This window comes from Buteo buteo, chromosome 1, assembly GCF_964188355.1.
Source record: "Buteo buteo chromosome 1, bButBut1.hap1.1, whole genome shotgun sequence".
In the NCBI taxonomy this organism is placed as follows: Eukaryota; Metazoa; Chordata; class Aves; order Accipitriformes; family Accipitridae; genus Buteo; species Buteo buteo.
The window spans coordinates 45,585,826-45,600,495 of NC_134171.1; the positions used below are offsets into that span (position 1 = coordinate 45,585,826).

Here is a 14,670-nt window from a genome sequence, read left to right on the forward strand (position 1 = left end):
GTTTGGGGTTTTTTTTCCTTATTTAGCTCAGAACTGCGGCCAGTTGTTTTAGGACAATTGTCCTAATGAAAGCAGTGTGTGTATAGAAGGGTAACAGCCCGTGGAAGAATTGATCCTTAAAGTCAACATGAACATTTTGTCTGATTTTTCCATTTTAAAAAAGACAGGATTTGGAAAACAGGCCCTTCTCTGCTTCAGTAAAATGAAGGAAAGACTGTATTTGGCCTTTGCCTACTGATTTATTTGGCCCGTAGAATCCTTAAGATTTCTCTTGGACAAGATCTTACATCAGAAATAAAAGGACAATAGAAAACTTTACAGTCCTACTAAAAAGTAATGATTTAGTGAAATGTGAATCCTTGAACTTAAAGATAAGGTAAAAATCAAAACTACATCTCAGCTTCTTTTCAACTGCAATAGTAATTAGGGCACATAGGCCTAACTCTAGGGTACTTATTTCCTTTGGGAGCTACCTGCAGCCTGCAGCCCACTGTGTTTTACTCTAGGCAGCAGTTTTAGGAAATGCATCCACATGAATCATGAACAATTTTAACAGAAAAATTGTTGCTTTTAAAATGCATTAATCTTTCTCTCTCTGCCTATTTTGGAAAAGAAGTATTATTTTGTAGAATGTAATACATGGTGTATACATTTGGTGTATACAATGTTACTGTGACAATAGCATGAAGCTACTTCAAGTCAGTTGGTACAGAAGAACATTAGGAGTTAGACTGTAACTTTAGGCCAGAGCAATTGTTTTGCCTTGAGGACAAAGGCTTTGTCTTCTCTGCTTTACATGGTCCAAGGCTGCCTTTAAGACTGGTATGTGCCTTACCAACACATGTAGGTGATTTGTTTCAATGCACAGTCAGACATGCCTAAGTAGAAAAACTGTGGATTAGCCTTTGTGTATAACTTCTGTGGATGGAAGAAAGTGCATGCTTTGTTGAAGCCTGGTCTGGAGATAGTTTTCCTTAAAAGTATATAGGCATAGACAAGATGGTGTGGAACTTTGGCATATCTTTATTTCTTCTCTGCTTCCCCTTTGCTTTGAGGGGTTGTAATTTCCTCTGTGCAGAGGAACAACTGCTTCATACTCCCCTTCCTGGGTTTGCCATGATTGTTCTTCGTATTCCTCAGGGATCTAAGTCAGCAAACCAAGAACCAAATCAGCTGCTTTCACAGTTCCCCCCACCCCTACCTCTGTGGTTGGGGTTTTTGTTGTTTTGTTTTTAATGAAACAAATCTTTCACTCTTGTATCTAGGTTTCCCAAATACTGTTGGGTCCCTTCCATAAGACTTCTTCAAGTTTCCTCCAGAAGCCTGTAAGGCTTACTCTAAGACTGCAATATCTAGTAATACCTAATCCTGGGAATGTCATTAATTCTGAAAACTTCCAACAGCTTTATATTTTCCTTATTTCTGCCTAGCCACCTTGGTCTGCATCTTGTTTCCTTCACACAATTTTATATTCATGTGATGCATTAATTGATACAAGAACAACCTGTGGCATATTATTTTCCCAGAAGTTGCTGCCATAAATGGTGGCAATCTCTAACAAGACTGAGCTGTGTATGCAGAATACCAGTGCAAGAATCCTGTTGTAAATATTAAATTATGAAGCTCTCTGTGGTAGTGTTCTGACAAGAACAACAGGAAAATGGATCACTTTTTGCTCATTCTTTCTTCCTTACTGTAGTAAGCAAGGCCCTGCTTACTGCTACTTAACAGAATGGCTTTACAAGTATAAATGTTGCTTCTGCTTTGCATCATTTTTAGTTTAAATTGCAGTTGTACTGCAGTTGCTGAGAGTCTGATGAAGTCTGGTTCTGTGGAACTTTTTTGAAACACAGATGTTCAGCATAATGTCATTGATCAAATTCGTTCTGAGAATAGTTTACCAAATTGTCTTGTGCAGTATATGCACTTGCTCTCTATGGCAGTGACCATGCTACTATTTCATCCATGAATATGAAGTTTCTGTACATGTATAATTCAGATTTCTTGTAATTAAAACTGTTGTATTAATAGAAGATAATAAGTTATTCTTCAACTACCATGGCTTGTATATGTTTTAACAACGTGGTAGAAATAACTATCTTGGTACCTCTCTCAATGAAATGATCTCTTCAATGACAATTATTCCTTTAATTATTTTTTTAAAGTTACTATAGAGTAATAAAGTACCCCCACTGCAGAATGAACATTAATGGTAATGAATACACAACTAATTTTCTGCATTTTAACTACATTTTAGGATATGATTAATGATAAATTTTCATTATAAAATGTTAATCAAGCAAATAAGTTTGCACTCACTCTTTGATCAACGTTTCTGTGTTTAGTGGTTTATGTTTATTAAATTATTTTAATTTTTGTCACATATCAAGGACAATCTACCATATGTTTTAGGCTAATTAGCACTTTGTTTATTTTAAGAATTCCATTAATTCAGCAGCTACTTTTTAAATACATACAACATGGAAAAGGAGACTTTGCCTGAGTTTTGCAAGAAAGAAATAAGGCTCCTCTTCTTTATCACTAGCCCACTCTGGCAAACACATACCCAGATCCTCAGCACATGATTCAGGCAGATTGATGAGTGAGGTTCTAGATGTAATAAAAGTATGTAGTTTGTCTTTTAAAAACACACAATTAAGTGGAAGTCAGTATGCTTCTATGTGCAACGTTCATAAATACCAACTCTTCTCTCAAAAAGGGAAACACAAACAGAATGCACATGATAGGTATTGAAATGGGGCTAAGAAACTAGCTTTACTATTTCTAAAATGGCTGGTGGATTTTTGTTAGTCCTAGAATATTACCTACCTTTACAGATCAGCTCTGGTCTTTTTTATAAATAGCTGTGTACCTTCTTTGGAATCACTGTACATTAAGAGCCCCTTTGACCATCCTGCTCTACTCACCTTATTGATAATATGAAGCCCTTTTTCCAAATAAAATAAGATACTATGCCAATATTATTTATCAAATGTCATTTCTGAACAATGATGATGTAAAAATGATAGGATGTTTTAAGAGATAGTGATACTATTTGTCTGTTAAGACAAAGAGAAAATAGCACTAGAAAAGGAAATTTTATAACTTACAAAAGCATTTCTGTATATATTTAAATCACTTTCTTTACAGAGCCTAGTTTGATATATATTGCAAATAGTTTATAACTTATGATTTGCCAGAATAGCAGTTTTTGTGGTCAGCCATCCGTGATCTTCTTTAGTTCACAAACACAGCAGAAAATTCGACGTTTTCTCCACTTTTATCCGCTGTTTTTTAAAAAGTTTACATTGAATTCAGTCTGTTGGACACACAAGAAAGGTTTTTTTACGGTTCTAATATGTTCTGCATCGATATGGTTCATCAGGCTGATACAATATGATGCAACACAAAACCATGCAAAGCCATGCAACTTGTCTGATTAATTTGGTTGGAGACTGTTAAATTCAAAACTGTTTTGCTATTTTGAAGCAGATAAAAACTCCTGGGATGCAAGATGATTTGTTCTGCTTACAGATGACTTGTAGCAATAGAGAACAATATAATATTGTGGTTCATGTAATCATTCCAGTGTTATTTAGACAGTAAATATATATAATTTCTTTGATTGTTAATAAGTGAGGTGAAAATATTTTGTTTATATATCATAATGCAATACAGGGGAAACAGAAATGTATGTAAAAGAAGGTTTATTAACTCCTCCACACCACAGTGTTTGTACAGAATTAATATGTTTTACTTAATACAGTGATGTTTACTCATTTACATGCTTTCTAATAGCATATGGGTAGAATTTTTTTATTTTCAGGCCAACTATCATCAAAACCCTAAAATGCTGTACAAATGCAAGTGGAATTATCTGTCGTGGTGAACAAATGTTTGTTTACCTTTCTCACATTCCAGGACTCTGAGAGAGGTTGGTTGGTTGGTTTGTTTGTTTCCCATCAGGATGAGATGTTCCTATTTCCCTGAGCTTCTGAACTTAATTTTCCTAACTTATAGGTGCTTATAACATTTACTTGCTAACATAAGTTTTTGCTTCTTAGTGGTTTTCTGCATAAATTAATTCACATACTTTCAATAAGAAAGAGTCTATATTTAATGCACCTTCAGTATAATTTTTTCTATATTTTTTAACTCTGTGTTTTCAGTTGAAAAGTCTAATATTATAGCAGGCCTTCCCTAGGCAGAAGGTTAATTTCACAGTTCAGAGATGCTACACCCAGTCTAATCACTGGGTAATCTTGAAATAAGTTCAGGCTTAAAGGCTTCTCTTTCCATCTGGATGCACTTTGCTGCTACCAAGTGTCTTGCTGGCCCAAGGCATATCACACTGAGGCTGGTCTATGATCTGCTAGCAAAGTTTTTTCTTAATAGATTGAATGTCAGCTTAAAATTAAAATTCAAGTCTTTTGAGAAAACTAAGCCATAAAAAGCTGCTCAAAAATCTTCATCTGAAATTAAAGAAAATAAAGATATTAGAAAAAATAATTTCTATAAAGAAAATAAAAGATATTTTCAGCTAATGCCTTCTTTCCTTGAAATTTGTTTTTTTGGGAGGTCACTGAAATCTTAACACATTCCATTGGAAAAAAAAAAGAAATCCTGGGTTTTTTTTGTAATTTTAAAATTTCATCCAAGTAATTTTCTTTCCTTTCCTAACTTTGCTGAGCTTGCTGCACTCTGTTCTTCCTAAAAAGTCTTTCTCATCCTTTTTAGTGTTTCTCTTCTTTGATACCAAGATTTGATTTTTAAGATTGCTTTTGGGCAAGGCTACTCTGATCTAGTAATCAATGCTTAGATTAAGTCTTCAGAATCTACTTATTGTAGTGTAAGCAGCAGACATTATAGGCTTTGCAGCTTTGTTGGAAAAAAAATTCCATTCTTCTAATTGCAAACTAAAGGAAGGGAGAAAACTGTAGTGAGCTTTGGGGGACTAAACAGTGTTCATGGAGCCTACAAATTACAGTATCTGAATGCTAACATGGCTACACCTTGTCTCTAAATCCTTTTTTGTTTGTTTGTTTTTTAATAAGCACAGACTGCTTATCATGAATAAGATTCCACTGAGTTTACATTGGCCTATTAAAGTCTTAAGTTTCACTCTGACTTCTCAAGAGATAAAAAATGAAAATAAAACCAAATTCTCCTTTATGAAGACTAGAAGAAAGTACTAGATAGATCTTCTAAACCAAATGCTGACTGTAGTTTAAAAAGAAACATCAAAAGAGTTAAGCAATACTAAAACTGTTGCTTTAGTTTTAGTACAGCATGAAAATCAGAACAGCATGAAAATCAGAGCTTTAGAGTTACTTTTAAATTCAGCCTGTCATATCATATCCTGTATTTCAGGAAATACCATTCATTGTATTTAGGAAACATTAAGTATGTACATGAAAATGCTTTACAATGTAGTACACCATGTTTTATTGTCAATAAAGGCAGAAGTACTTTGTTCGTTTGTTGTTTTTTTGGGGTTTTTTTGGGTTTTTTTTGGGGGTGGTGGTGGTTTTTTTTTTGTTGTTGTTAAGTATCTGACCAGTATTTCTAGCATAGTCATGGAGAAATTTGAAAACATACTTTCCAGATAGGTACAGGTTTTGACACACATCTTTGTTTTGAAAGAACAAGAAAAAAGTCATTGACTTAGATTTGTAAGATCAGGTTGCAGGGAACACCACAAATACTGCATCATTACCCATATTATTTTACAAAATGAGAAAAGTTGAAACAATACATTTTAGTTGTTCGTAGATTAGATGGCCTCATTGTTTAAGTTAATGGTAGCTAAACATTTCTATGTCCCTGTGAATTATAAAATACTTTTTTATTATTGATTGTAGCTTTATTCTTTTCATCAGTTTCAGATCTCCTTGGTAGAGTTTAAACACCTATGTGAGTGCACAGAATTAGTTTCAGGTGATATTTTTCTATATTACTCAAAGATAGGTAGTAAGTCTTATTCTGAAATTATTTGCATGCTAACTGGGAAAAATGCTATCAAACCATATACTGTTAAAATACATATGTATTGGTGGAGACATTAACTTCTTTCCATAGATTTATATGTACAATGTGGACATATTTAAGACGGAAGGAACCTAATATGAGCACCATAATAACAAATCCTTAGTGTAAATAGACAGAATAAAACAGTGCAATTAGTACTGAAGTGTAATCAGTACGCTCTCTTTGTTATCAATAGGTTATAGAATATTAAAAATACACCTTATAAATTGCAACAAAAGCAGAAAAAAAGTTATCTGATTTCCTCTTTTTCTTCAAATTAAAAACAAACAAAAGTATCCTGTAATAGAAAAAGGAGCATCTCTTTGAGCAACTATTGTGTAAAACCAAAGCTTGAAATTTGGGGGGCAGATTAGTGCCTTGAGTAAATTCTCATAGGTTTTTCTCATGCTATTGAAGACAACTAGCTCAATGTCTACTTAACACTGAATATCAGGATATGTAGCAAATTGTTTACTATGAGTATTCTCATGTAGGTGATATGAAGGTGAATTGACTGAATTTAGTGAATTGAGTTGCATACTTTCAAACTTTCATGTTACGTGGACTTCAGCATTTCTGAAGAAATAACTTGTCAGTCAGAAAATAAAATAAACCTAAAAATTCAATTAGAACATGCTATGGTAGCAGTTATTGCTTGAGTGGGAAATAATTCTTCAATGTTTGCCAAGCAAACAACAGGATGTGTGTCAGACAGTGAAATCAAAATGAATAAACAGAAGAGTCATGAACTTTAGTTGTAGTTTCAGAGTATTCAGAGTGAGTCCTTCAGTAAATGAACTTGTGAACTTGCTGCTTTTTTTCCTTCTCTCTTTTTTTTTTTTTTAGTTTTTAATTTCAGTGTGTATTTTACTTGTTTCTTTCTTATGAATGAGTTTTTACTACTAATACTAAGGAGGGAAATCAGGCTCTTTAGTAAAACATTGTTGTAACACTTTAGATATGGAAAGTAGAGCATTTAAGATATGCTGCTTAAAAAAATAAGTTACTATGTAAATATGCCATTAATTTTCAAATGGATTTTCATTCAATATTTTAGCACGTGAAACAAATAATATAACTAGAAAATATGGCTTAATAAATACTTGCTTAAATATAAAAGAAGTAACTTCACCAGCACTTAGACTTCATTATTCAGCAACTTGTAGAAGAATTGTGCAAGTAAAGTTACAAAAGGTAAAAAGTTTTCTGAAAAATTATCAGAATGTATATTTATAGGAAGCTTGAGGCTGGATAGGTATGCCCAATACTCTGACCTGAACTAGAAATAAGTGGGTCAGCCTAAGAGGTTGTGTAGGTACCTTTAAGATAAAACAGCATCTTCCAGATAGGTGTAATATTTTCCCAATTCCTGGAAACAATCAGTTAACTTGTCCTGTATTTAATGTGATACTTCTCTCAGGAACTAATTAATTGATTCATAGTTTTAGCCTGGCCCTTCTGCCTATGGTTTTCAAGCCCTACTGCTGTCCTGTAGCGAGCACTGTATCAGCTTTCTCTGTTCAGCCACCTTATATTCAGCTCATAATGGAGTTATCATGTGCCATCCAAAGGCCTGTGTCTCATCCTCAGGTATTGTGCTTGGTACAGGCACTTTTACTGTGCTTTTTCTCCTTTTTCTCTCTTGCTTACTGTCGTGGTATAAGCCCAGCCGGTAACAAAGCACCATGCAGCTGCTCGCTCACTCCTCCCCCCGCCGGCCATGGTGGGATGAGGAGAAAATATAAACAAAGGCTCATGGGTCAATACAAGGACAAAGAGGGATCACTCACCACTTATGGTCATAGGTAAAAGACAGGCCTAACTTGGGGAAGAAACAAAATCAATTTCATTTCCTACAAATCAAAACAAAACAAGGATATTAAGAAGTAAAACCAACCTTAGGACACCTTCCCCCCACCCCTCCCTCCTTCCTGCCTCAACTCCACTCCCAGTTCTCTCTCCCTCCTCCCTGCAGTGGTGCAGGGGGACAGGGAACGGGGGTTGGGGTCAGCTCCCCACACCTTGTCTCTGCTGCTCCTTCCTCTTCAGGGGGAGGACTCCTCACTCATCCCCTGCTCCAGTGTGGGGTCCCTCCCACAGAAGACAGTCCTCCATGAATGTTTCCAACGTGGGTCCTTTCTGCGGGCTGCAGTTCCTCACAAACTTCCCTGGTGTGGGTCCTTTCCGCAGGCCGATCTTCAGGCACAGGCTGCTCCAGCACGGGCTTTCCCATGGAGTCACGGCCATTTTGGGAGGCATCCCCCTGCTGCGGTGTGGCGTCCTCCCCGGGCTGCAGGTGGGCATCTGCTCCCCCGCTCCCCTCCATGGGCTGAGGGGACACAGCCTGCCGTCTCACCAGGGGCTGCGGTGGCATCCCCTCCTCCCCTGCTCCTGCTCCCCTCCTTCCTCACCAACCTCGGTGTCTGCAGAGGGGTTCCTCTCACGTTCCAATCCCCCTACTCACTGCCAGTTCCCCTTCTCAAATCTGTTCTCCCAGAGGCGCTACCACCGTCACTGATGGGCTCGGCCTGGGCCAGAGGCGGGTCCGACTGGGAGCCAGGGAAGCTTCTAGCACCTTCTCACAGGAGCCGCCCCTGTGGTCCCCTCCCCCGCTACCAAAAAACCCCGCTGCACAAACCTTACACACACTTACATTTGGTGAATTCCTAATTATCAGCCTCGCAAGCATTTGCCTATTACTTCGTAAACTGTCAAATGCCTACTTAGGCTAGCCGTGACCCATTTCATATATGCAATATGTTCACACATACCCACTGGTTGACATAATTTCAGTTCTTTGTATTGAGAACTAATACTATATTAATATATATGAGTTATACAACTGTTATTGTTTTAACTGGAATATGGAAGAAATATCCACCACTGTGAGGTTTTAAATTACCTGTGAGTTGTTTCATACCATGTGCAGATGATGTGATACTGGTCAATCATAATCATAGAATGATTTGGGTTGCAAGGTACCCCAATGCTAACTCTTAATTTTCTCTCTGGCTCTCTGCCCTCCTTTCCTGTTCTTGTCATTAGAAATAATAACTAAAAGACTTACACGACCAATGTCTCAAACACAGACTTTTTAAGGAATAATAGAAATGCAAATTTGGTCTTCAAGATGTAAAAGATAGGTATTTTTACATAAGCAGAAATATAAAATCTCTTACTCCGTGAACAACTTGCTCAGGTTTAGTCTTCTGGATGTAGGTGTGCGAATGACTTGCTCTGCTTATTCAAAAAAGAGATTCAGAAGCTTTATCAGCTGATTGTTTTCTCAACGTGGAATGGTGTTCCCTCAGTAGAAAGAATCTTTTCCTGTTATCTCCTAACCTATTTTTAAGTTATTTTTAAACACATTTTTACAGAAAAATAATACAATGGTATTTCAAAGAAAATTCAAAATGAGAAATACTAGGTAACAACACTATGGGAAAAGATCGGTGGGTTAGAATGAACAGCTAAGGGGATCCTAGTGAAAAACTTGTTGACTGTGAATCAGCTGTGTCACACTGGTTTTTTTTTGGAAGGGAAATGTTATTTTGAAATATGTCAATATATGTTATGTGTTGCTGATGCAGTTACAGAGCTGATGTATTTTAAAAAAATCCTTAGTTCTAGGCAATTCTGAATTGGAATAGTGGAGTACTTTAGGCAACATATATTAAAAAAATTGTTAAAAATAGAAGAAGACTGGAAGATAACTGAAACAAAAGAAGATGACTTTGTTTTCCTTTAAAGATTAAATGTTTTCTTGTTCACTGTGATGCAAGCAAGTCAGGAAAAATAAGAAAAAAATATATTATTTGTAGTTGAGGGGATTTTGGCAAAGTTTCATTCAGGTTCTGGAACAACCTCTCCGTATCATGGAATAATTTAGGCTGGCAGTGGCCTCTACAGTTACCTAGTTCAACCAGTTGCTTGAAGCAGATCTAACTTCAAAATTATATCAGGTTGTACAGGGTCTTGTTCAGTTGAATTATGAGCATCTCGCAAGATAGAGGTAAAGTGACAGAGACTGCATGGCCTCTTTGGACGATGCGTTCCAGTGCTTAATCACTGTTATTGTGAAAAAAACCCCAAACAAAACAAAAACCAAAACAAAAAGACACGTGAAAAATACTAGGGGAGTTTAAAACCAAGTTATATAGGAATCTTTCTGTAGCAGGCAAAGTGTAGCTGATTTTATCTTGGAGCAGGAAGGAGGATGAACTATACTGTCTCTTTTGGATTTATATGTTTGTGATTTTTGTGGTAACTAATTCTGTAAATAATATATTTTTCTACTTTTAATTGCAGCAGGAAAAGAATCAGGAAAGCTCAAGAAATAAAGGTAAGTGCTTATTATTTTCAAAATATGGAGATTCTTGTAATTATCACAAATCTAACATCCATTGTTGGTAAAAAATTATCCAGACAGGTTGTTTGCTGAGTATTTTGGTATTCAAAATGACAAAAATATATCTAGGAAGGGGGGATAAAATATAGGAAGTACATGTATAAGCTACTATTTTTGGAAATCTGCTTGAGATGAACAAGACTGACTGCTGTACTCTGGATGGGATGGGCTGCACAGCTTCTCACTAAGTTTGTGTCCTCGACTATGAATACTTATTATACTTCAATAAAACATCAGTACCCTCACTTTAGCTTCTCCCTTTCCATTCAGTGAATCTATAACTGGATGTGATTCTAATTTATGCACAAATTAATCATGTCCTTAGCAGGCTGCCTTGCAAAACTACTGTCATCTGTGGGTTTTGCATACAATTTTTTTATACTTTCACTGCACCTTACTCTGTGCCAGTGGCCAAGCACTACATGAAATAGAATATCCAGGTTAAAGAAATAGCCTTGTATCAAGAAAATTGTAAGAGTTCAGAAATTCAAATTGTGGATTTCATGCTTCTTTCTAATATAAAGTCTGTTAAAAGACAGAACACCCAAATCTCTTTGTTAAAAATTTGCTTAGCAAGCAGTGAAAGGCAAAATCACCAATAAAGGCAAAGATTTTTGTCTTGATATTTTAGTTGCTTGTAGAAGTAGGCTGTGATGTACTTTAAAAAGGAAAACAAAGGGAAGGTAGAAGAAGAAAGAACACCAGTTAAATGTTACAAAGAGAGGAGGAAATTAAGTGACAAACTAACCTATATCTTTTTTATTGCCTTAGGAAGCAAAGCTTAATCATATCACCCGAGTTAGCTGTTCTTAATTCGGTTATTTATGTATCACAGTACTCATTAATCTCAATTTCCTTGCTTTCCCTCACACTAAGGCTATACACGGGCATCTAAAGTCAAACTAAATCTGATGGTTGTTTGGAGTTGTGTCAGGACAGTTACATTGTTTATGATTATATCATAATTTACATCATCTGAAGGACCTATGTTCCTTCATTTGAAGAGTGTGCATGGTAAAATAAACCAAAAAAAACCCTTCAGTTTCAACCAGTTTGTGATTTATAATTTTCTCTTCTGAAGTAATACAATATATAGTTGAATCATCTCTAGATGTTGTCAGTTCAAAACCTTGATGTATTGTTCAAAAACCTTTCCTGTCTTATGACTTAATACAAATTATATAAAAGACTGTGAAAGCTCAGATTAGATTACAGAAATAAGATATCTGTGAATACTTAATTTTAGAGAAATAACAAACTTTAAGCCTCTATCTACAAAGAAGGATCCTGAAGTTGGACATTCTTTGTGGATTTTTATGTTTTATTTCATTTATATTATGCTGTTTCACCCTACCCTTACCACCCCTGTTGCCAGATGTATGGTCATTATGGTATATATGTGAGGAACAAGTAAAAGTAGGAATAAAATAATGAGCTAGTTGGGAGTGCCCATCATAATCATTAGCAGTTAGTTTAGTTAACTAACCACAGAAGCAATTTTCAAAGGCTTATAAAATGTTGCCCACAACTACAGTCAAAGGAAAGGAGATAACCGTTATCTCCAAACAGGCAGTGAAATTGGCGCTCAGCTGCACAAAATTTGTTGTGTAAAATCTCTCGAGGAAATTTTTAATCTACTAAACTTCCTGCATGCTGTGCATGTCTCTGCCTAAACTAACAATTCAACTTGGAAGATTTCAGTGGTCTGAAAGACTACTCATGCACAGAGTAGGCTTTTGAAAATATATATATACAGATATGCTTAATTGCTTAATGCTTTTTTGGGGTTGTTTTGTTGTTTGGGTTTTTTTGGCTTTCTGTTTAAATATTGTTTAAATTTCTTATTTGTTTCCATGTGTTCTCTTTCCATGTCATTGCAAAGTTTCAGAAAGATATTTCTATTTCAGTTGTAACTTAGGGCATATAAGACATTAAAAGCGTTTCTGCTTAAAACACTGGTTGATTTGGACAAAACAAGGCTAAATTAATGTTTCAGCATAAACTTTCCTGCGTTGTCAGTGAGGAACTACCCTTCACATGCAGTATCTAAATGTGTTGTGCTCTGCATGTGTTCTTGTGAGATAGGCAAATTATCCCCAGGTTCTTGGGACAGGGTTCTAACAGTGTTCCTCACACTCTCCGCATATGACAGCTGCTGTATATGGTAAAAGGACACAAATATTTTCTGTCGTTCCTTAAATGTTCCAAAACTTTCAGAACCAATGGTATCTTCTTAATTCAGAGGACAGTTGCAGCTCATGTTAAACATCCCTGCCAAATGAAACTCTGGAATCTCTGGTGTGCTTGGTAACTTCCATTGATATCAGTATTTCAGTATCTAATTTTTACCAATAATTTCTTTAAGATTGTATTTTTATAAGAGGAGGATATTGCAGCAAAATTGAAGTCAAATGCCTTTTGACTTCAGCAGGATCAAGATGTTAGTAACAAGCACCATTCTATATCTTTTATTATATTATAAATGCCTAGTAATTTTTCATTTCACTTCATTTATTGCTGTAAAATAAATCTGATTCCTATTTATATTTTAGTAACGAAATTATTCGTTTGTAGTGTTTGTTTTTTCTCCTGACATTTTTCTGACCCACTTGTTTTTCCCATCTGTTACTTCTGCTGTCAGCCTCTAAGTCAATCACACCAAAATAGAAGCCAATACTCAAACATGCCCTGTTCTGACACTAATCCCATCTCTCTCTGATCTGTGATACTCTTTTTTTTGTTTCATTTAATGGATAACAGATCTTTGTGTACACTGAGAAAAAAGCAACACTGTTTTTATGTAAAATAATACATTAACATTTTACAATTTTAGTGTATGCTAGCAAACTTCCTTATATTTCTGAGAATTTTCATGCATGAAAATGACTATCACCAGTGCAAAATACAAATGAAATTAGTTTCATAACACGTCTTTAATATGAAAAAAATAAAAAGGCAAGCAATCACCAACTAAAGCCTTGCTAAATTTTACTTGCTGGTTTGGAGTCACAATTTTACCTTTGTGACTTCTCCAGTGTTAACTCCTCCAGACAAATGAACATTTTATTCCAAACCTATAGTGGATGATGAAATAGGTATTTTTGGAATGACATGAAAAAATGTTTACCAGTATCAGAAATTGTGTTGTATTTAAGCAACGTGCAGAATTTTCTTCCCAGCTTACGCTTAACTTTGGAGACTTTCAGGTGCTTTTAGTAAAGTACATTATAACTTTAAAGTGGATTTTTTTTCTGACAACATTATTCCAGAAAACTTTTATGTCTAAAAAACCAGAAAGTTGACTAGTGACACATATCAACTGTTTGCCAAACCTCAAAGTCGTCTCAATTCCTTTGCTCAGGAAAAACACGGGCATGCTGGAAATGAGTCATAAAATATTTCAGTTAAATGGTAACATTTCTGATGAGAACTTTTCTGTTAAGAACCAAAAATTAATTAGGAAATTAAAATTAATTTCAGTATAGAAAAGCAGTGTTTAATACATGTTTCTAAAAAACAACAGCAGCAAAACCAGAGAAGATCTACCAGAACAAAAAAGCTAAAAACCAGTTTTGAATTAGGTTTGTGTCCTGGTTTCAGCTGGGATAGAATTAATTTTCTTTCTAGTAGCCGGTGTAGTGTTATGTCTTGGATTCAGTCTGAGTAGAATGTTGATAACACACTGATGTTTTCAGTTGTTGCTAAGTAGTGTTTAGACTAAGCCAAGGATTTCTCAGCTTCTCATGCCCAACCAGCAAGAAGGCTGGAGGGGCACAAGAAGTTAGGAGGGGACACAGCCAGGACAGCTGACCCAAACTGGCCAAAGGGGTATTCCATACCATGTGATATCATGCCTCGTATATAAACTGGGGGGAGTTGGCCAGGGAGGGTGGATCACTGCTTAGGAACTAACTGGGCTTCAGTTGGCAAGTGGTGAGCAATTGCATTGTGCATCACTTGTTTTCTATATTCCAGTCCTTTTATTAGTATTGTTGTCATTTTATTATTATAATTATTATTTTCTTCCTTTCTGTCCTATTAAACTGTTCTTATCTCAAAACCCGAGATTTACCTTTTTCCTTCCATTTCTCTCCCCCATCATACTGGGTGGGGGGAAAGTGAGTGAGCGGCTGCGTGGTGCTTAGTTGCTGGCTGGGGTTAAACCACAATAGCTTGAGAGTAAGGTGGTCATTTTGCTGATATTGATCAATGAGATGATACCACACATAACTTGT

General features: G+C 35.8%; 1 protein-coding gene across 1 annotated transcript in view; it reads left to right on the top strand.

Moving 5' to 3' along the window:
• Nucleotides 1–14,670, top strand: part of FSTL5 (follistatin like 5) — a 312,282-nt gene that overhangs the window by 14,121 nt on the left and 283,491 nt on the right. Inside the window, exon 2 of the mRNA XM_075029092.1 lies at nucleotides 10,336–10,369. Within this exon, the coding sequence (XP_074885193.1) occupies nucleotides 10,336–10,369 (34 nt within the window). The remainder of the gene's footprint in view (nucleotides 1–10,335; nucleotides 10,370–14,670) is intronic.